This window comes from Centroberyx affinis, unplaced genomic scaffold (genome assembly GCF_046629955.1).
Source record: "Centroberyx affinis isolate AG114_WGS23_722 - 3 ecotype Tasmania unplaced genomic scaffold, CSIRO-AGI_Caff_v1 ptg004503l_1, whole genome shotgun sequence".
Lineage (NCBI taxonomy): Eukaryota > Metazoa > Chordata > Actinopteri > Beryciformes > Berycidae > Centroberyx > Centroberyx affinis.
The window spans coordinates 63132-86168 of record NW_027282151.1 but is presented as its reverse complement, the minus strand read 5'-3'; the positions used below and the strand labels follow the sequence as shown (position 1 = coordinate 86168).

Here is a 23037-nt window from a genome sequence, read left to right as displayed (position 1 = left end):
ATGCTCTTGTTTCTACTTTAAGCATATAAATGATTCTTTGAAGTACAATGATTTGACACTACCAATTATTTCCTCTCTCCTATTTATTGAATTCAGTGTCATATATTACCATTTTGGTCATATTTAAAGGATTTATGTATTGGGTTTCTTTTTCTTGCCTAATTACCTTTCTGACCTTATACTGAGAGCTGGGAGGACAGCCTTCTGTGCAGTTTAAAGAGATTACTCTTAAGGAACTTTCAGACTTTCTTTTTTTTTTTTTGTCATAAATCGAGAACCTTTTGTCCTGTTTAGATTAGTTAGCAGATTGTCAATTGAGTGCATCAAATGTTGCTCAGATTTCTGTAACTTTTTTTGGTCCAGGGTGCACATGAGCCAGTAATCGCGTTCACAAACATTTAGCATAGTAACATCTTTTTCTTGCAGTTGGTTATGCAGTTCTGTGTTGTTTCGGAATAGTCAGGGTACATTGGAGTCTTCAAAGAGCCATATTTGATGTGGTTTTCAATGACAACAAAGTAATAGAAGACTGACATCCCACTTTTGGAATTACGCTCTATCCATTGTATATTACCATCTAGTTTGAGGTCTGGATTTTGACTACCACAGAACATTTACTCACAATGTCGATCCTTTGTAACCATATGCAAACATTTGTAATTTTATTTCTTGCTGGCCTTTCAGTTTTGATTATTTGTTGTAGAAATGAAAAACCTGAAAAATAATGCCTATTCAATCCAGAAACTGTGAATGGGAGAGTGGAGATGTCTACTGTATGTACATTATATGTTTTGATGTAATCAGAAGCACTGGGAATATGTTGTACTTCGCTGTAAAAATGAATCCATATCTGATATAGCTGTACTTTTGTTGAAAATAAAACCTCTATATACAGAACTGCGTCTCTAGGTGCCATAGTGTGAGTGAGAACATTGTGCTGTATTTCCTGTTGTGTGACATCATCATCCTGTATGTAGGTCCCATGCCCAACAGCTGACAACAACCTAGCAAATAAACTCCTCACTATATTAGAGGAGAAAGGTGGCAGTTCCTTAACACATTGAACATTATCCGGCTGGAGTTAAAAAGTCACAAAAGAAACATTTTAACGAGTTTCCAACTTCAAATTGTAGCCTGCGAATAACTATGCTGTAATAAATAAGTAATGAGACTTATGTAAATGTATTCTCCCAGTTGGCCGTGCTGAAGTGTAGGCTGATAGCTCCACTTCCCAGCCTTTTGATATCCACAGATGCAAGAATGTTTTTCAAGCAAGATCTAACACATCTTAGTGCGATGCAAAAAGTATGCGTGTGTGTGTGTGTGTGTGTGTGTGTGTGTTTGTGCCTGTGTGTGTGTGTGTTTGTTGGGTTGTGTCTAGATAAAGCAATAACTAAAATGAGACTATATTTGATTGTGTAAAGTTACCTATAAAGTGAGAGGACAGAGCTGAGGGCGATGCGGAGAGCCTTATACAAACGGATCATCAAAATTTTCATAGCGAAGCATCATATTTTGGCCGGTGCAATATGCAGTGCTACTCTGATCTCTAGTGGTCAGCTGTGGTGTTACACTTAGCACACTTCACACATTCTCATTCTGTTAAGCATATGGCAGGTTATTCAGCGTGTAGCACTTCACAATGCTTATCCTTCTGTGTTTGTATAATAATAGAGCCGCCTATATCCCTTTAAGCTTCATAGCATGAAGCAAGAGATACATCTGCAGCCTACACAATATATTCAAACTTAGTTTATTTAATAAATACATCTACATCTATTCACAAACTTCAATCTTCACATGAAAATAGTAAAAACAAGAATTTACAGCACTGGACAGTTCAGTTCAGTGACTTCCAAAGGCACCAGAGAGCAATAGTTTACAACACAACATTACAATATTCTCATGTACATGTTGAGACGTGTTGTGTGGGTGTCATATTTCACCATAAATCATGGGGAAAATATATAAAAAAGTTGGAACCCAACAATCCAGTCATGAATGTATAATAATAAGGGAAAAATGAAATCACTGGCCACACCTATCCATGGATAACATGAACATTATGTGAGTTCAGTGGTGGCATGCTTCAGGTAGTTCCTCAGGATCTGAGGAATGTCCAAACTGCCGATGGCAGGCTCCTTGTTGGCGAAGGGGAGGTAACTTCGAATTGCTAGCCGAGTCTGTGACATCAGTGTTTTGGGGCAAACTGATTTAAAAACAGAAATAATCAAAAGTTGGTTAACATTTGCATTTTGAGAAATTCCACTGTTTGCATATCTTTATATCTGTGAATAGCATATTACAATACCTAATGAGCTACATATTCGACAAAAAGTGATAATTGTAATCCGTGTCTCACCTCTCTCCTTGAGCAGCAGAATCACAGCTTCATTCTGCTTTGTAGTCTTGTCAATGATCAGCGTGGGCAGATATACGTCTGCCCCAAAGTCTATGAGGAGCTGGATGTACTCCACCCCACAGCCGTAACGGAGACACATCTCCAGCACTGTCTTGGGCTGCTTTATCCTAGCCAGCATCTTCTCCTCTGTGCAGTTGTAGTTGGGGTTGGCCCCATGGAGAAGGAGCAGTTTAAAGCAGTCCAAGTGTCCGTACACAGCTGAGATGTACAGAGGCCCCCTGCAGGCTGTGGCATTGGAGGCCCACTCTGGTACTTTGGGCCGGACGTCCACCTCGGCTCCGAACCGTAGCAGCTCTCGAAGCACGTCCACGTCCCCCTCCCGCGCCGCCGTCAGCACCGGCGAGCAGTTGTTGTATTGGCTGCCGTTAGGATCGGCTCCGGCCTTCAGCAGAGCAACCACACAGTCCAGGTGCTTCCCACTGACCGCCGTGAACAGAGGAGTCTGGGCTTTCACATCCAGGCTGTCTATCTGAACCAAACACAACAACACACAGACATGTTTTAGCACTTCGCTTTTACATGATCATTCAAAAGAAAGACACTAAGGCCTTAACCTATGCACTCCTAACAGTTGGTAGCTTCTAATTTTGGTGATGCAAGAACTTAACGCACTTATTGTCAGCTAAATGCCTAAAATGTAAAATGTGATGTAAATGTGTATCAGTCGTGTCTTATTCAACTTATTCATTTCTTAGTCGTCATTCTCAAGCAACTATAGGCTATTCTGACACAACATTTACCAATGCACAAGACCTGTTGTACCTATACCTTGTCTTAATATGGGTGAGCACATAATGTAGAAACCTTACTTGGCTGTTAGAGGAATGGGGGGTGGGTTAGTGCAGGTATGTCATCGGTGGTTATTAAATGGGCAACCTCACAAAACATCACAGATGTTTAGTTGAATTAGGCCCATTATACCTCCAGAAAGCACGACAGTAAATTCTGGCATGCCAGAACCAGCCCCACCTCTCTCACAGAGCCATTTCATTAAGGCCCTGATCTGAAAACTGTGAAGCAAATGCCTGCTCCGTGTCTCACCTCTGCGCCGTGCTCCAGCAGCAACTCCAGGCACCTCATGTGTCCCAGGGCAGCGGCAGTGCGCAGGGGGGTCACTGGGATCCCCCATCCACTACGAGCATTGATACACCTCCTGTAACTCTCCTGAGACAGCAGCTCAGAGAGCAGAGGCACATCATCACTGTTCACCGCCTGGTTCAAAGCCTGACACTGCTCATTGTCCTCATCCTCTTCCCTAGGCTGCAGCAGGGAGAAGATCTTAGAAATGTCCATCAAACTCATGTTGACAGCTTGGCCCAGAACCATAATGTAACTGCAGGGAACTGCACGTCAAAACCCCTCCATCTGGAATGGCAGACAGTACCGATAAGAATACATCCAGACATACAATTCACACACACTTGTATATGACATTTTGGTTTATTTTGTTCCACATGAATTTTAACATTCCCCACAAAAGAACATTATAAACTTCCCCATAAAAGTCTTGAACATTACAAACTTCCCCACAAAATGCTACAACGGGGGCAAAGCCAAAAGTTTCTTATCATGACCATGTGCTATATGTGTGAGGGTAAATAATGCAGGTTGTTTATAGTAAATGACACAACTATATAAGACCAATCACCATAAAATATCCTGAAGACCTGGGGTGTAATATTATGTACATGGCTTCAAATCCCAACCCTAATTCATTTTACTCTGTCACTAAGGCACATAGGAAAGTTAATGCTGTCAAATAAAGGTCCATAAAACTTGCTCAGCACATATAAAGGATGATTTGACCTCTCAACACAAGCTAAAAAACACAAAACACCAAAAATAGAGGTTACAAGGTTTTCACACAACCACAGCAAAAATAAAAAGTTACGATGACTCCCACTTACCTCCCCTTTACAGGTCACTTCCCAATGATGTTATTGCCAAAGATGTTAAGCAGGGGAGTTGTAAAAAAAACACTTTCAAAACTCCATTATCAGTCACGTGGAAAAAGGGAAGGCTCTCCAAGGAGTGTGTGATGCATCCACAGAGCTGAGATTTCTGAACGCTTCAGTATGGTGTGTGTGTGTGTGTGTGTGTGTGTGTGTGTGTGTGTGTGTTTGTGTGTGTGTGTGTGTGTGTGTGTGTCACTGTCTGGCATGGCAGAAAGGGGCCGGGGCTCCAATGGGTGAGATTGGGGGAGGTGGGGTGCTAATTTTAGGCCACAGATGGGCCTGGCTAAACTTCCATTCTTGGAGAGTTGAGGCCCCGGTTTATAATTAGAAAGGTGATAGACTTGTGACGCTCTCTCACTCAGTGGTCTTGATTGGTGAGTATGGCTGCGTTGTGTTCCCCTGCGTCCTGAGTGAACACTAAAATGACAAATGAAAACGAGGCGGAGGAGAGCATCATTATGATACTCTGGGACTGCAGTGTGTGACGTTATAATTCTTCACATTAGGTTTCAGCTGGTTGTGTTAGACTCACAACAGCCCGCAGTTGCATTTCTGGATTTTCAGTGTGATGACAAAGCAGAAAAAGTAGATGACGAAACGCAGTTAGTTGGCTGTATTTTTGGCTGTAGCCGTGTTATCACCCTGTTCCCCTCATTCACACCTAGGAAGCCATTTTAGTAAGTGTCAGCTGTCCGAGTGTCAGAAGCTTTGGAGGAGCAGGCGGTCAGCTGTCCCCTCTGCCTAACGCCATGTCCTTATATTGTCCAGTGTTTAGAGGTTAGGCTGTGCCACGCCACATTCTTTCACCAGATGGCACGAGAGACCAGATTCCTGGCATTTTATGGGTGCATGCTGAAGAAGCTTTTTCAAATTCAACACACAGACATGGAACAATTACGTGTGACGGGATAATCAAGGTTTGCTTTTAATGCAAATTTCCTGTCCTGACCCAAGATCAGCGAAAACATAATAGACTCTTTGATATAAAACAATGGCAAAATTAAAGCATCAGTAAGTAAAATAATAAGAATGCATGCACTGCGTTGTTAAGACATTTTACATTTAAATAACTGAAGAATGAAAGACTAATTGAAGTGGTTCATTCCAAAAATGCTATTTGGAATAATTTTGCTACCTGAAATGCATCAGGCAATATTTCAAAAACATAAATGATTCTGCCATCAAAAAAAAAAAACTATTTTATAGGCAAATGTCTTAACCCATATGTCTTCGTGCCAGCCGTCAATATGGGAGAATGGGGTTTTTTTTTTTTAATGGTGGATATATCTCATTTCAATTACACATCTGATGTGAAGAAGCTGGATTGCATCAAAATAAGACCATGTGCTTCCCCTCGCAGTGCCTCCCTCTACCACAAGATGGCGATAGTGACTCATCGTTGGCAGTGAGTGCCGCTGTAACCAAACACTAAAAGAAGAGGACGTGTAAACAAAGTACTGCAATGTTGCTTGGTAATGAGAACCATTTACTAACCGACCATTCTTTCTAGTGTTAAAACTTTTCATGTTGTGCTGTAATCCTAAAGGTCCGATTTTGCTGCACGAAAAAGGTTAGATGTTTATCGATAGGCCTACTCACTTTATTTACACGGGAAAACTGATTTGACCACCTAATTGTTTAATGTTAGCTTAACGTTAACGTACCAAGTTAACGCCGTGACGTTGGAATTTCGTGCAGTAAAGCTACATTAAGCTATATATATTTAAAATGGTCAGATAACTGGAAATCCATCGCCTGATCCGTGATCCCTCTGTGTCTCCAGGTGCTGTATCTTAGGACAAAATGGAGGAGGAGGAGGCTCTGAGAACCTACTGCAGAAGAACGATTTCCCATGTCCTCAAAAAACAGCACCTTGACTCACCAGAACAGGGGGAGAGAAGAAGAAGAGAAAAACACAAAGAGCCCAGCGGGGAGAGAGGGAAAATGGCTCAGCCCAGACCCACAGAGCTGAGTGCTCGACGAGATGAGGCAGGGGATGGGCCTACTGATCACAGAGAGTGTCATCTCCCTCTCCCAGAGCCTGCAAAACCAGAGAGATATGAGAGGGACGGAGCCCTAACGTCCCCCAGTCTCGGGTCCCAAGGTCCCGCGGCCCAGCTGGTCCCCCTTCAGCTCATTTCACTGCTGAAGCACAAAACTTTCAAGGAGGAGATGAGACGGGTCAGGAGACACTTAATCAGGTGGCCGTGGTGTGTAGTTTAGGCTAGTAAAGCAAATCAAGTGCCCCTCTCCACTTCATGCATTGTTTATCTTTTTTATGTGACAGGCGGTGGAGGTGGAGCTACATGATCCCGCTGTCTGCAGTGTGTGTGAGCAGAAGCAGGCTTCTCTGGCCTTGAACACTTTTATCAGGAGGAAGAAGACACAACTTGAAGTCCAAACACTGGAGGACAGACTAAACACACAATTGTGCTACAGAGTAAGTGCTTTATAGCACTTAAAGTCAAACAAGCTCAGTGTCAACTCTTCCTATCCCCCTTGCTAATTGATATTCATGTTGATTTGACTGATCAGATTGCATGATTGAAAAAGATTAACTCTCTTTTGTTACAGGACAGTTCGTGCCTGTTGGGGGAGTTTGTGCAGAACCTTCCACAGCCCTTCAATGCCCCTTACAGGATTTGGGAGGAACTACTTGGTAGAGATATGCGGGTCACAGCAACCTGGGGTTGCCTTAGCAACTAGTCAGGAACGTTGAGTTGCCCAGGCAACAGATGAAATGAGGGGTTACCCTGACAAAAAGGCAACAGGAACTCATTTAGCAAGACCTCGCTGTCCTTTTTTCAGACAGATAGCTGCAGACATGAAGGGCACAGTATTAATATGACAAATGGGGCGATGTGGTAGTGGAGTCAAGAGTGTGCCAAGCCCTTTATGTTGACATATACAGTATACCCAATCATTAGCCCAATAACCATTGATACATATGTTGATGACGAGGTCTTCAGTCACCCTCCTCCTCAGCTACCACTGCGTCTGTTTGTACCGCTAAATGTGAAAAATGTGTCTTGTCTTTCATAACACCTCTGTTTTGCATAAAAAAGGACATACCAACCAACTTCAGTACAAAACAGCCGTTTATTTTCATATCATTGTATTAAAGTTTAACACACAACACTATTCAAAGCAAGTAAGTCTGGCTCTTTTTCTCCAGTTTGTGGTCACTTGTACGCTGTAAACATTAAAACAACATTGTGGTTTATTTAACTTTATGAATAAACCCATTACATTTCTATATCGTCACAAAAAAATTACACGACAGACAGCCATGGGAAACAAGCATGCATTGAAAAAAAATTAAATAAGTACAGTACGATATCTAAGGCAATAAACAATAGCAACATGGGCACAATTATTTGGACATTTTTTTTGAAGTTCCTTTTCTCATTATTGCAGCTATATGGTTAGGGGCTAGTAAACCTAATATGAAGAGTATACAGTTACAGATCAACACACCCAAAGCACTGTTAAAAAAAACAAAAGAATGACATTAACACCAGACCCTCAATGGATTGTTGTCAGGTTATGATCAATGTAGTAATACACTTTGTTAAAGTGGGGTCCGTGATCTTAATCCCAATCAGACTCTTATCTCAGCCATATATAGAAATGTACATGGCTGACCTTAGACTCACGTACTGGACCAGTTCCCTTTTAACACTAATGAAACTGAAGGATCAGTAGGATCTACTCGTCTGGCTTCCTCTTGGGCTTCTTTGGGTTGCGGGAGCGGCTCTTGGCCTTGCACAGCGGGCAGATCGGAGCATTACGATGGATCTGCTGGTGGCACGACAGGCAGGCCTGGAGAGAGAGGGAGAAATAAGAGTAATCTCTTCATCTCATGTTCTGCTGTCTTGTAAAGATAATTTAGGTAGGTCAGTACAGTGTATGTTTGTCTATACCTTCATAGGTGGGGGTTGCTGTCTGAAGGTGGCCGTCTGGCGGGCATCTTGCTTCCTGGAGACCTGAAGCTGCTGGGCTGCAGCCGCCGCTGCAGCTAGGGATTCTGGGATGGCGGGCTCATGTGGCTCCTTCTGCCACTCCGCTTTTTGCTTCTCAAAGTAACTATTGAAGCAAGAGAAAGAAAGAAACCTGGCTGGCTGTGATTCTTACATAGAGCCTGTGAATCATATCACAGTTGAGATTATCCCATCTACGCTGTGTATAAAAGGGAGATGGAGTGGGAAAACCAAATACAAAAGAGAAAAGAGTCAAGCTCACACATCCTCTTTATATACAATTTTGAACAAAAGTACAGTCATTGTGAGTGTTTGTCTGCACGCATGCGCGTGTGTGGGCAGGGGCAGACTGGGAAAGAAATCTGGCCTTGGACTTCATGCCTCACTGGCCCACTTTAAAAAAAAAAAGTGTGATATCCCATTTCATTACGCTCTCAGCTTTCTCTCAAAATAGGTTTGGAACAGAGTAGAGCTTTGATGTCTTAAAAAAGTATTCACAGAACACATTAAACATACACTCACCGAGCACTTTATTAGCAACACCTGTACACCTGCTTATTCATGCAATTATCCATTCAGCCAATCATGTGGCAGCAGTGCAATGCATAAGATCATGCAGATACAGGTCAGCAGCTTCAGTTCAAGTTCACATCAAACATCAGAATGGGGAAAAAATGTGATCTCAGTGATTTTGACCGTGGCATGGTTGTTGGTGCCAGACGGGCTGGTTTGAGCATTTCTGAAACTGCTGATCTCCTGGGATTTTCACACACAGAAGTCTCTAGAGTTTACACAGAATGGTGCGAGAAACAAAAAACATCCAGTGAGCGGCAGTTCTGCGGACGGAAATGCCTTGTTGATGAGAGAGGTCAGAGGAGAATGACCAGACTGGTTGGAGCTGACAGTAACTCAGATAACCTCTTTACAACTGTGGTGAGCAGAAAAGCATCTCAGAGTAGTAAGGTGTTCCTAATAAAGTGCTCAGAGTGTATGTTGATTGTTATGTGTTTGTTACTGTGATTTATTGTGTTTGTTTTGATGATGTTGTTTTTCACTTTTTATTGTCCTGTTTCTAAGCAATTTTGGCCAGGACTCCCTTGGGAACAAGATTTTGAATCTCACTGGGTTTATTTCCAAGTGAAATAAAGGGGGAAAAAAGGTCTTATTACATGTTATTACATCTACCATGAAAGGTCTTATTACATGTTATTACATCTACCATGCAAGCTCATAACCCACAAAAGCACCACAAAAGTAGGCTGATGTAATGTGCCTTCACCACATCAAGGCACATTACAGTAGTTCAAGGTCAAGGACAATACCAGTGTTTTTGACATGTGGGTTCTACATCATTCGTTTTTGATAAGAGTTAATATGTCAGGCGGTTGTTAGGCATTTTTTTTCCATTACCGAGGTGTGGAGTACTCATTTTGTGCTGATATATCACTGTCACAGTGTATCTTAAAATGTACCTAACACCCCACAAGCTTGTGAGGTGTCATTTAATTTTCTGAAAAGTTGCTCCATCATGCCTTGCAATACAATAATAGTGGGCGCCATTACAATTTGATTAGGATTACTCAAGAATTACTTTGCTGGCGGTAAGATGTGCAAGTGATAGTTTTGACATCTCCACAGACACTGTGATAAATCCCTTTCGATGAGGAAGACTGCCAGCTAAAGAAATCCACTGTGAAGAACAACACTGCTAAGCCATGACTTTCTAAGGAGCTCACAAACCCGAGGAACATTAAGGAGCACGCCCACAGCAAGGGGAATAGAGAGCACTACCACCTGGCCAGGAACCATTTCAACAAGGCCATCAGAGCAGGCACACTACATGACCAAACTGAAGAGCCAGTTTGCCAAGAATGATATCCACACAGAGTGCGGCAGTTGCTCAGTTGCTAGGAATATTACATGTCTTTACAACCTGTGAGTGAGCTGAGCAACCACCATACTGTGCAGGAATCACTGTTGGCAAACTGACTCTGCAACTCAGTCCTTACTTGGCGAAAACTATCTTACAAATAAAACATATTTCTCTACAACTGTCAAGACTTCACACTCACTCGGCTTGCTCTTACTATGCACCTTCACAATGGAATAAACTGCAGGAATTTCTCAAACTAGACGCTCTCATTCCACTGACTCGATTTAAATCAGTAGCCAGTCACTCTTCCTGGATGGATGTCCTTGTTTCATGTGATGTCCTTGTTTTGTTTTGACTCACAATTCCTTGTCTTCATTTCTGTGAATTTGACTTCACTGTAATTATTTGTTGTTTTTGCTTTATTTTTTATGTTGACTTTGTTTTATTTATGTACTTTATGGTTTATTTTTATTTTATTTTTTATGTTCTTATTTGGTTGTTATAAACAGGGCCCACCTGAAAAAGAGGACTCTCAATGTGTGTACCCCGTATAACTAAAGGTTTCAATTCAATTAAAAACATGGTAGGTGACCCTCAGCACATTTAACCACCACTGTTCAAAAGCAAAGTCCCTTCCCACTTCACATCATCCACCCTCATTCCTATGCCCAAAAAGCACAGGCTTACCTGCCTCAAGGATGTCAGGCCAGTGCCACTGAACTCATGATCATAATTAAGTGCCACATAATATGCTCCTTCACCCCCTGCAGTTTCCCTACAGGGACAAATGGTCTGTGGATGATGCAATAAGCATAGGCCGACACTGACTTAAATACCTGGGAGCCCCTGGCTGCAACACCAGTGTTTTACTTCCACATTCCAGCACAATCATCCCAGATCTACTTCACGGTAAACACCATCCACTGTTGATGGATGTCAGACTTCCTGACAGACCCCCTCGATGTGAACCTAAGTGCACCAGAGGGATGTATGCGCTTTCTCGCTTCCTCTACTCCTTGTACCCCAATGAATGCACCTCCAGCCACCCATCCATCAAACTGCTTGTCTGTGGATGACGCCACCAGCAGTGATGAGTCTATGTACAGTAGAGACTCAAAACTGTGGAGATGGAGGATGACTTCCAAAGGAAACTGCACTCAACATCCCAGGAAGATCAACGGCTCAACAGTGAAGTCCGCCAGGTCATTCAGGTTCCCACTCCCACTTAGGGAGATGTTCTTACTAGAGGATATTCTTTCTGTGGCAACCGAAGGAGATAACTGTCTCACAATCAATCCTCAATTCTCAAAATTCTTCCTCACATCCTCCATCACGCCACCTCTTCCTGATTTAAGGACAAGCTCCAGTATCTTGTCTGAACTTTCCCTTCATAAAAAAGCAAACTGCATGACACCAAGCTAAAGGACAGGAACTGTCATCAACCCTGTACATGCACCGTACACGCACGCAACCATCTGTACCAAAAACTCTCTTCTGGGCAGCAGCGCCAGTCCAGTATGACTAAACACCACCCATCATCTCAGCAGCCACTTCCCAAGAAATGTGCCCTACTAAACCAGCTGATCTAAAATCTCTGGACTGTTTCTCACCACCACATTGAACTACCTGTAAAGCTTTTGCTGTTGCTGTTTATAACCCTGCCATTTGTGATTAGCCAACTACTACTGCCCCGGCATGCACTACTCAAAATGTCTGTACAGCCCTGTTTAGCTTCAGACTTTGCACACTATGCAACTTCAGCCTAGGGAATTATGTCTGTGTTCTGTAATGCTCATACGTTTTTTCACGCATCTCATTCTATTCAGTATCACTATCTCATGGTGCACTGGAACTTCCTCTACTGCTGCAACCGTATTGTGTGCCATGCTACTCAAATGCACTTTGACACAGAACACTGAACGCGTTTATGTAGAAATATACTAGTCTCCTAGCTATCGTATATCTTGCACTCTCCCTTGGCACTGTATGTGAGGTTATGTTGTTCTTGTCCCATGTGTCAGTGAGTTTGTGCGGTGTGACTGTGAAGGATGGTGACATGTCTCTGCACTAATACCATAAAGACATAGTCCTGTACGTTTGCTGTATTTAGCGAATTAAGTAATTCTGGTTGTTTGGATGTGAAAAAGCACAATGACTATGCAGTTAAAATGTAAACGGTTAGCTGTAATTTGGTGTATGTTCAGGCATATCATACAAAGAGTTGAAAAAAGCTGTCCTTTTTGGTTCTGAAAAAGTTGTATAGAGCATTTTCTCAAATGGAGGTACCAAGTAACACTTTTACAAAATAATTCATTGTGTCTGTGTGTGTATACTGACTCCAGAGAGAGCTTCTCCTCCTCCTCGTTGAGATTGGGGAGCCTGTGGAGACCGAGGGTCATCCTCAGGGCATCAACATGCTCCTTCAGAGGTTTGTACTCATCATGCAGGCGCCGAGTTGTTTCTAGCAGCTTGTTCAGGTCATTCTCCGACTGCTTGATGGTGCTCTCCATCTAAGAGGACAGGATAGGTGTTTAATAACTGGACATGCAACATGCTCAGTTTAAAATACAACCTCCAACTACAAAAATAAATTGTCAGTGGTTAACACACGGTCATCATATCTTTTCTATTGAAAAAAATACAGGCATTGAATGCATTCACCAATGTGTAGCTGGTCTACCATCACTATTCTCGATGCTGATACTGAATTTTAAAGATACCTTACCCATCTAGCTCCTCTGCAAGACAACTGTACTGGCACTTCCACACCTCTTCTTATACAGAGAGTGGAGTGCTCATCTCTACCTACTCACCACATTGATATCCGCATGGATGAGCCGCAGCTCCTCCACATGTGCCATCTTCTCCTGCAGAAGGAGGTCCATCTCCTGTTTGTACTCTTTCAGATGCTTCTCCTCAGACTCCAGAGCCTCAAACTCAGTCTTCAGACGAGACTTAATCTTCTGCATCTGGATAGTCTTGTTTCTGAAGACAGTGGCAGAGACAAAAAGACACCAGCTGTCAGGTCAATTACTTCAAACAGCCACAACAGAGATTTGCTCAAATAAAAATGAGAATCTTTGGTTTGACAGTTCTCATGTTTTCTACCAACATCTCGACTCAATTATCACAATCAATAATGTAAACAATACACACTGATCATATTCTATTTGATATGCACCAATTTGTTTGAATTGATTACGTAAATTACGATGTGCATAGATGTGAGGCTGAGTGGCTTATTACTCCAGCTACTTCTTTCTAATGTGAATGAATTTACTGCCATTCTGTACACTTATTACTCAGTTATTATGCACTGCTGCACTACAGACTTCGGGGGAAAGCAACAACATTTTGCCACCAGTGTTTAGCGAGCTAATGACAGTCTGCTAACTGCCTCGCTAGCAGTTGTGGCTAGCTTACCCATGGTAACATTAGCAGCTCACATCTGGCGTTTGATGATACACATCTGGAACGTTAATGCGTGCGTGACCAGGAAACGTAGCTACAGTTCTAGGTTATTTTTGTACTTTCTTAAACAAAATAACGGCTGCTGTGATTGCTTGCCATGCCACAGGCGAGCTAAGCTACAATAGCAGAAACCTATCAGAGTACAGGGAGGCAGCAGACCAGCTAACATTAGCTAGCTCAGTAACAAAAGCCAAGCCAAGGAGCTTGTTCTTGGCCGGCTAGTACGATACACAACGCTTTGCTCATTTTCCTGAAACATTGAGCCACCATATTTCCCGCATGTGCTTTCATTTTATTCTGTAAACGTGTCTTACCGTATTTCCAAGATATTTTCTAATTTGCACATTATTTCTTGTTCGTCCGCCATGGTTTTGTAACCCTGTATCTGCAAATTGGCCAGCTCAGTCTCCTCCTAAGGCCAGGGTGGTCGCCTTGTTAATAAAAACACAATAGATGGCGTGGGCGCGCAGACGAGCATGCACGCGCGCTGTTTTCCCCAGTGGCTACGTGTGCTGTAGTCTGCAGCCTAGTGACCCGCACGAGCCCATTGTTTTCACATCTGACCTGTGACTACTATGTTGCAAGTATCCAATTATCTGTTACATTGTAATAGAAACTACAACCCAACTGTTATATTGTAAGCTTGAATAAATTAGAATTTTCGCATTGTTAAGACAAATAACTATTCTAATCCTATAATACATTTTAGAAGGATACTATACAAATATGAAGGCAAAAAATAAGATCTATAGGATATCCTGTATAAATATTAAAAATAGCCCATAATAAAGTAAGATACGGTCACTCTAAACTCATTGAAGACAACATACACACTATAAATCCCCAATGCGATATTGTAGGAATAATATAGTAATTTCTCCTGAGGGTATTTTCTTTGCAGCGAAAGCGTATTTAGACCAATGCAAACAAAATAGCCCACCACCTACTACTTAATTCAGTTATTATAAACATTAATGCGTATTTTCATAAATTAGCCGTTATATATGTCTAAATTATTAATTCGTCCACTTTACATAAAGGATTATTAGATTATAACAGGAGCAAGAATGGGTCTGTAGCCTATTAGTTTTGGCATCCTTACTGCTACTAGAACTGGGAGGATCAAGTGCTGCTGCAGGGGCCTATCATGAGTTTGATTTCTGTGACTACACACAAAAAATAATTCTCAGAAAAAGATTACTGATCTAGGAGCTATAATCCGGTCACATGACCTAATCAATTTAACAGGGAAACTGTTCTCAGATCAAGACTCCTTCTCTTAGACATGTATGGGCCCCGGGCTGCCGTTGGATTAACCAACAGAAATGCTTGGGAACAATACAAGGGTCCATTTTAATTCAGTCTAATCCCAGTAGGTATTGCAAGCACTTTCATATGACTCTGTAGAGAAAAGGCTGCTGTGAACACCTCTCTGAAGAAGTAACTACAGAAAAAAATACAAATGTCTACTGTAAGTAGCTACCTTTTACTCTATTTCTGTATCTTCATCTTCACTGTCTTTCATATTTGGTTGAAACGTTTAAGTTACAGTTATAGAGGTTTGTGTTAAACTTGTGGACTTCCTACCTCTGCACTTGATGTGAGAAGGCTTGCGTTATCCCGTAGTTGTTTTACTTCATGAAGAAATTTGTTGGAGCGAATGGCGTGTGGATATCTTGTATGCTCAGTTTTCAGCTGTTTCTTATTTGTTGCATTAGTGACCCAGTTTTTGCCCAGAGCTATTGTGGCATTACTGGCATCTTCTTACAAAACAGCACTACCAAAATTGAGGTTTCTGTTCTTCATTTGTCATAAATGTTCGTAGGATTCAGTAGGAGTCAGTCAGTTCAGCAAGTCTTATACTGTAGCACCTTCAGGAGCCATGAGCCATGAAAGTGTATTATTTTATTTCTTTGTTTTTATACCTTGTAGATGCCATACTATATTCAAAACATGCCTTGCTTTATAAATCTCAGAAAGGAGATTTATGAGGAATGGAGCACACAATCTCTCCTCCACTTGCTTTCTTTGATTTTATATTACATACCACATTCTATACCAACAACAGCAAAAACAGAAAAAATATGGTTCAATTCTTTCATATGCAAGATTGATGTTAAATGGGTGTCATGGTTTGACCCAGTCATTAATGCATCATGGAATGAACCCCATGTTCTCAGTTTTTCAAAGTCTAAAATACATTGTGGGCTTCATGTTTTGATTGTAGTCCCCACCAACCTCTTGCGATTGGATTCTCCTGGTTGAACAGAAGAATGTAAGGAACAACCTTGTATTTCTTTTTTGGTCTTTTACTTGTCAAAGAACCAACCAATTTAAACATTGTCTCAAAGAAACAACAAAATTATAACAAAATAGTTTGTGTTTTGTGTTTCACCCAGTTGTTGATCTGCATGCCGCTTTATACTTCTCTCCAGTGACATAGATGAATGAACTTTGGGGATCTTCTCCCCTGGATCTCAATGTGAATGTTTTCTGTGGCAGATAAATGTTCGAGTCACAACCATGGATGCTGAGCTGGAGTTTGCCATCTTGCCCAGCACAACCGGCAAACAGCTTTTTGACCAGGTATACTGTGCAAAACAAACAAACAGGCAATTTAATAGACAAACGTGTGATCATATATTTGTGGTAATTTCTTATGTTTAGATAGTGAAGACGATTGGGCTGAGGGAAACCTGGTTCTTTGGCCTTCAGTATCAGGACAGTAAAGGCTTCTCCACCTGGCTCAAACTGAACAAGAGGGTGAGGAGAAAGTTTGTTTGTAAACTGAAGTCACCTGATGGCATCACTTCACTCCCCTGATGGTTGAATTTGATTGTAGATGTAATCCGGAGTCACTGTTATTATGATTTTGATGATGCATCTGTGTCGCCCCGCTGAGACTAATTAGTGTACTCCCTTCATTCTCTGTCATCCCTCTGCTGTGGGCTGCAATCCCAGGTGACAGCGCAGGATGTAAAGAGGGAGAACCCTTTGCTGATTAAGTTCAGAGCCAAGTTTTACCCTGAAGATGTTGCTGATGAACTCATCCAGGAGGCAACCCAGCGCCTCTTCTTTCTGCAGGTTAGAGACGAGTGCATGTGCAAGAGCACTGAGGTTTTCTGTGGGATTCCCATTGTGAATTTGCACCCCTGAAACACGTGATCGTAATGGGGATGTAATAGGTTGAAAATGAATAAAGATGAATGGGAAAGCCAATGATATTCCACATTGGGTTATCATAGACTTTCCCATTCATTTTTATTCATTTTCTGAATTGGGTGGCAACATCTTTTAATTTGTATGCCATGGCTATTTTGAGGAAAGATCCACACTTTAGAATTTTTCTTTTTTTCAAAGATTATTTTTTGGGCATTTCGCCTTTATTTTGGATAGTTGACAGTAGAGATAGACAGGATAGATTGGGAGAGAGAGGGGGATGACATGTGACAAAGGTCCTGGGCCAGATTCAAACCCAGGATGAGCCACCAGGACACCCAACATACCTGAATTTGTTCTTGACATATGCTAAAGGGAAATAAAAAGAATATAATATGATATAGAATATAAATATTATATTGTATAAAAAATGACAGCAGGAATCATTTAGATACACAATTATGAAAGATATTTTGTAAATCTGGTAGAAGTGGATATCATGATGTAGTTATAAGAAGCTACACATTACATAAAGTCTCTTATGTAAGATGGGTTCCCTGCAGGGGCAAAGATGAAAAGGAATCTCAATCAAAACAAAGGCAGAACCTGTTATAGCCACTCATGAGGGTTCCACGGTGACCCACAGAGATCCCATTAACTCTCACAGGTTTCCCCTAGGAGTTCTCCCTCAAAACCATGTGTACACACACACACACATCATTGCATCACGTCTTTTTATGCTGTTTTTTTTAGGTAAAAGAGGGCATCCTGAATGATGACATATACTGTCCACCTGAGACTGCAGTGCTGTTGGCCTCTTACGCAGTTCAGACCAAGCATGGGGACTACAGGAAAGACTATCATGTACCAGGATACCTTGCAAGGGAGAAGCTTCTGCCACAGAGGTGTATAGCGAGCCCTTTAAATGGACAGGGTCATCAGCATTAACCAAAGTTAATCTTAATTCCCTTATGTGAATTCTGACTGGTGTGTCCTCTTTTTTCTGATAAAACCAGGGTTTTGGAGCAGCACAAGCTGAATAAAGACCAGTGGGAGGAAAGAATCCAGGTGTGGCATCAAGAGCACAAGGGAGTGCTGAGGTACTGCGGTCCTATCACACACACAATCCAAAATACAGAGGTTTAAGAGATTTTTTTTTTTTGTATCTCATTAACTTATTCCTCCACAGAGAAGATGCCATGGTGGAGTACCTGAAGATATCCCAGGACCTGGAGATGTATGGCGTCAACTACTTCAGCATCAAGAACAAGAAAGGATCGGAGCTGTGGTTGGGGGTTGACGCGCTCGGTCTCAACATCTACGACAAGAAGGACAAGTAGGGTGCTATCCAAGAGAGTAGTTGCCTCTGATAAACTCATCGTGGATTTAAATATGCTCACTGCTGCTCTCCCCCCCACAACAGGATGACCCCAAAGATTGGCTTCCCCTGGAGTGAGATCAGAAACATCTCCTTCAATGACAAGAAGTTTGTCATCAAGCCAATCGACAAGAAGGCTCCGGTACTCTGAAACTTTGTCATTGATCACTGACAGATCTGTTATTACATGAAATACATATCTTTATTGCTGCCATGCCTGTTAAAGTTGCTGAAGACAACATTCTGTGCTGGAAAATATCCCACAGGGTGCTAATGATGCGTTATGGAGCAACACGTGTGTAATCTCTGTTCATTGACCTGTGTGTGTGTGTGTGTTCAAGGACTTTGTTTTCTACGCACCTCGTCTCCGCATCAATAAACGTGTCCTGGCACTGTGTATGGGGAACCATGACCTGTACATGCGCAGACGTAAGCCTGACACCATCGAGGTGCAGCAGATGAAGGCCCAGGCCAGGGAGGAGAAGAACAAGAGGCAGATGGAGAGGTGAGGAAGAAGAAGAAAAACAAAAATGGAGCCCTATTTGTTGCAGTTTACAATCTGTGCTCTCTGCTTTAAGAAAGTTTCATATGAACTGTCAAGAGACATAGTTTTTCAGATGTGTGTTTATGCACAATTCTCCTGTCAGGGCTCTGCTTGAGAGTGAGAAAAAAAAGCGAGAGAACGCCGAGAAGGAAACGGAGAAGATTGCTCGTGAGACCATGGAGCTGATGGAGAGATTGAGACAGATTGAGGAGCAAACAAAGAGAGCTCAGGATGGTCTGACAACTTTCTGAATACAAATGCCTTCCAACTCCAGTACTATTTTGTCTGTGTTGTTAAAGAATGGAAAATGGGTAGTTTGGTATATTGAAGTATTCCTCAGTTCAGCGTCTGTAAAAAGATATATATATGTACAGTATATATGATCTATGTTTCTGTGTATGTGTGCTGGGTGTTTGTTTATACCTGTGTGTGTGTATTTCAGAGCTGGAGGAGCAGACTCGCAGGGCTCTGGAGTTGGAGAAGGAGAGGACTATTGCCCAGGAGGAGGCTGAGCGCCTGGAGAAGGACCGCAGAGCGGCGGTGGAGGCCAAAGCCGCCCTGCTAAAGCAGTCTGAGAACCAGATGAAGAATCAGGAGAACCTGGTACACTGATACACATAGACACACCTGCATGCACACAAATACCCTCCAGGGCTGGGTTTAATTCACATTACATTACATTACGTCATTTAGCAGATGTTTTTGTCCAAAGCGACTTACAATAAGTGCATTTTGTCAAATCTGTATTGTATATCACAGTCTTCATCAGCTAAGCCTTTAATAGAAGCATTAGAATCTGAGTTTTTATTTTTTTTATTAAGAAGAAGATGATACATGATAGGATAAAAAGTTAAAAGTTAAAAAGTGGGGTCCAGATGTATTTTCTTCAAAATTAACAAATTAAAAAACTGACAAGGTTTTTATATTAAAGCCACCATCCAGCCTGAGACCCATTTACCACATGACACTATATTTGGATCTATAAACACGTCTCACCCAAAGCTAGGAACAAGTTAGTCAAAGCAATGAATAAGAAGAGGATTTTGTGAACAGTGACAGTATACAGGGTGATTCTGAGGGCATATGAGTATGTGTTTTTTCTGATTCACAAGAATTAGCACTGCCCTGATGTAAATCTTTGGGTGAAACATTTTATTTTACAAATTTACACTGTTGGACAGTGGACAATTGGGACAGTCCCTTTAAGAAAACAAGTAGAATGCCTTCCATTTTCAGTTGATTGAATAGAAACTAAAATAACCCTAGAGCTGATGCTGCATATGAACATACAAACACACGTGCAGACACACACACATGCACAAACAGAGCACAGTGACCTTAGATCAGGAACACTCTTAACTCTCTCCTTATTTGTGTATATGTGTGTAGGCCACTGAGCTGGCTGAGCTTACCTGTAAAATCTCACAGCTGGAAGATGCCAAGAAGAAAAAGGATGAGGCGGCAAAGAAGTGGCAGAAAAGGGTGAGAATTAGTGAAAGCACCCGCAGAGATAATGGATGGATTAAACATGAGCAAACGGGGCTCTAAACACTACTAAAGGTGTGAGACCTGGCGTCAGTTGCAGAGAAGTATATCAAAAACACTCTCAAATTCAAGTCACTGCGTTGTGCTATGTGACAAACCTCAGCCATCTGGTGCCATAGTAAGCTAAAACGAACCATAAAAAGTATTAGGAAAATACAATTTGACCCAGGTCGAGTGTGTGTGCAGATGTCTGTGTGCATATGAGGGGTTCTCTTCCAAAAACATCTGTACCTGGGGTTCATGATTAAATATCTCTAAAATATAGAGAATCCAATCTGTAAAAGTTACCATCTAGTTACCTTTTATTCTTTAAAAACTACCTTAACTTAAATTTTGTGGTACCGATCGTGTTGCAAGAGTAGGTCTCCCATTTCTTCAATAGCACATATTCTTGTTTTGGAACAAAACTCTTCATATGCATATAGGTGTGTACATGCATTCTATTATCTAACCACAGTGCTTCAGTGCAAGTGGTGTGTGTTGACAGGCGATGGTGGTGGAAGTTGATTTGGAGCGAACCAAAGAGGAGCTGAAGACTAAACTCATGGGTGTCCACATCCAGGATTCAGTGCACTCTCACATGCACGACCACGACGAGACGGACGAGAGCAGCGCGGAGGCGAGTGCCGAGCTGACCTCGCCGGGCATGGTGCGAGACCGCAGTGAGGAGGAGCGAGTGACAGAGGCCCAGAAGAACCAGAGGCTGCAGAAAAACCTCAAGGTCAGGTTAAGGGGAATGGTGAAATGTCGTACTTTATTAATTCCCGCAGGCAAATTCTCCTTGTGCTTGCCCCCCTCCGCAGGCAGGTCAGAGGTCAGGGTCAGCTACAGAGCAGCAGCCCTGGAGCTGGTGGGGATTCAGTGTTTTGCTCAAGGACAATTTAGCAGGGCGGAAATTTGCCGACACAGGGGCTTGAAGCCAGGCAGCCTGGTTGAAAGACTGCTCAAAACAACTTGACTGCCTTTTGAACCCAAGTAAAGCAGTGAAATGAATGGAAGAACTGGCATTTGGGAGGGAAGTGAATGTAATTCCAATTTTTGCAATGCAGAGTTTGGGAAACCATTTTGGTACAATAACCAAGACTTGTTTCATAGTAAGTTCAATTACACATTATCTTCTTCAAGAAACACTTGATATATGGAATAAAACTCTATTTTTTTGTTGCTGCTCCAAAACATTACTTTACATTTTGTGTTTTAGAACTCTTGGCATTTTTTCTATTAACACAGCAACACAGATGTTTTTATTCTGCTGTAATGATGGCAGCTTAATTGCCACCAAAATTGGGTTTCAGGACACTTCCCCTTAAGAGTGCACTCATACATAATTAAACATTGGTGCAGGTACATTTTCATCAATCATCCATCCATCAATTCCATTCCAAGTGTTGATAAAGCAATTGCATCTCACCCAGACCTATTGTAACTGAAATAAATTTGGTCTGTATCTATCAAGATATGATGTTGAGTAGTAGACTAGACACAAAAATGAACTGAATAACCATGGACAATGGGATGTTTTTAGATGGGGAAAGGAGGGGAGTATGGGGGGCGGAGAGGGAGGGGGAGTGGAGTAAGGCTTCTGAATAGTTTCCTAAAGAGTTTCATCGCGTAAAAGGATTTCATTCACTGTGTGTCTGTGTTCCTCTCAGTTCCTGAGCACCGAGCTGGCCTGCGCCGTAGACGAGAGCAAGAAGACCCCCAACGACCTGATCCACGCCGAGAACGTGAAAGCAGGCCGCGACAAATACAAGACTCTGCGTCAGATTCGTCAGGGCAACACCAAACAACGCATTGATGAGTTCGAGTCCATGTGAGACGGGCTGCTTCAGGACTGCTCAAGCTCAATGCGGGATAAAGATAGATGGTAAAATCGGACCCAGAGAAATACATGAGAGATTTTAGAAATGTAGGTGCAGATTATTGCATGGGTAGTAAAAATAAATAACTTTGTGTCATGCTGTCATGTTCAGCCTGTAGGCTTAGTGATACTGTGCTATGATGCCTTTTGTGCCCATGATTTTAGTGCCATTTAATCTGATAAGGGGTCAGTGAAAGAGTGACTCAAACCTCTTGGGAAAGCCATTTTTAATTTTAAAAAGAACAAAGCACACTGTATAAAACATGTCCTGATGTCTTCATGCTACGTTCTGTTTCCTGCACATATCAGGGATCGTCTATGCAATCATTTATGAAAATGTTGTCTGCTGCTGCCCTGAAATAGGCTATGAAAATGAGAGAGAATGCATGCAAGTGTCAGTCTTATTACATACATTTGCAATTTTAATATGCCAACCGATGATTATCTGCTTTGATGGTAAAAATCTTATTGAATAGGGATTAATGAAAGGAATGATATTCAAGGCATCTTTTTGTCCAACTAAATGTTAAATCCTAGCTCTCTTCTCACAAAATAAAATATGAAATATGAATATCACCAATGCTTGGTATTCGTACAGTCTTTTGTTCATAAGTGCCCTATGACAGAAATAGCTTCTCATCTAATGCCTTTAAAATTATTAGATTTGAAAACTTTAAAGTGCTCCATGAGGCAATATGTTGTGCAGCATAAAAACACACAAAATTCCAGTCAAAATTCAAGATACCCAGTCAACTTTCATTTCAGCAATCATTCCACAATTGTCACACTGAAAAAGATTTTTGTCCTAAAAAAAAAAAATGAAATTAATAAACCAGCTGATCAATATTG

The 23037-nt window shown here is 41.8% G+C and overlaps 3 protein-coding genes and 1 long non-coding RNA gene across 5 annotated transcripts; 2 read left to right on the top strand and 2 right to left on the bottom strand.

Moving 5' to 3' along the window:
* Positions 1–2063: 2063 nt before the first annotated feature.
* Positions 2064–3748, bottom strand: LOC139665243 (ankyrin repeat and SOCS box protein 12-like). The gene is made up of 3 exons (XM_071544238.1): positions 3464–3748; positions 2363–2891; positions 2064–2209 (listed from the first exon to the last, which is right to left on the bottom strand). Exons 1-3 carry the CDS (start codon positions 3746–3748, stop codon positions 2064–2066), a joined length of 960 nt encoding a protein of 319 aa, XP_071400339.1.
* Positions 3749–5796: 2048 nt separating this feature from the next.
* On the top strand, positions 5797–7280 carry LOC139665242 (uncharacterized). Its single transcript, XR_011696868.1, has 4 exons — positions 5797–5849; positions 6161–6558; positions 6665–6817; positions 6952–7280. It is a non-coding gene; the product is annotated as an uncharacterized lncRNA (long non-coding RNA).
* Positions 7281–7458: 178 nt separating this feature from the next.
* On the bottom strand, positions 7459–14211 carry zc4h2 (zinc finger, C4H2 domain containing). The gene is made up of 5 exons (XM_071544236.1): positions 14016–14211; positions 13044–13215; positions 12568–12740; positions 8301–8463; positions 7459–8199 (listed from the first exon to the last, which is right to left on the bottom strand). The coding sequence occupies exons 1-5, from the start codon at positions 14066–14068 to the stop codon at positions 8086–8088; spliced, it is 675 nt and encodes a 224-aa protein (XP_071400337.1). The 5' UTR covers positions 14069–14211; the 3' UTR covers positions 7459–8085.
* A 952-nt stretch (positions 14212–15163) lies between these two features.
* Positions 15164–22482, top strand: LOC139665238 (moesin-like). Of its 2 annotated transcripts, XM_071544233.1 has the most exons (14): positions 15164–15172; positions 16204–16287; positions 16369–16464; positions 16663–16785; positions 17614–17765; positions 17877–17960; positions 18050–18196; positions 18284–18380; positions 18580–18743; positions 18886–19016; positions 19225–19385; positions 20172–20264; positions 20815–21048; positions 21980–22482. In XM_071544233.1, exons 1-14 carry the CDS (start codon positions 15164–15166, stop codon positions 22142–22144), a joined length of 1740 nt encoding a protein of 579 aa, XP_071400334.1. In that variant the 3' UTR covers positions 22145–22482. The 2 variants fall into 2 exon arrangements, with proteins under 2 accessions (XP_071400334.1, XP_071400335.1); XM_071544234.1 differs by lacking the exons at positions 15164–15172; positions 16369–16464; positions 16663–16785; positions 17614–17765 and having other exon boundaries at positions 16229–16287.
* Positions 22483–23037: the final 555 nt, after the last annotated feature.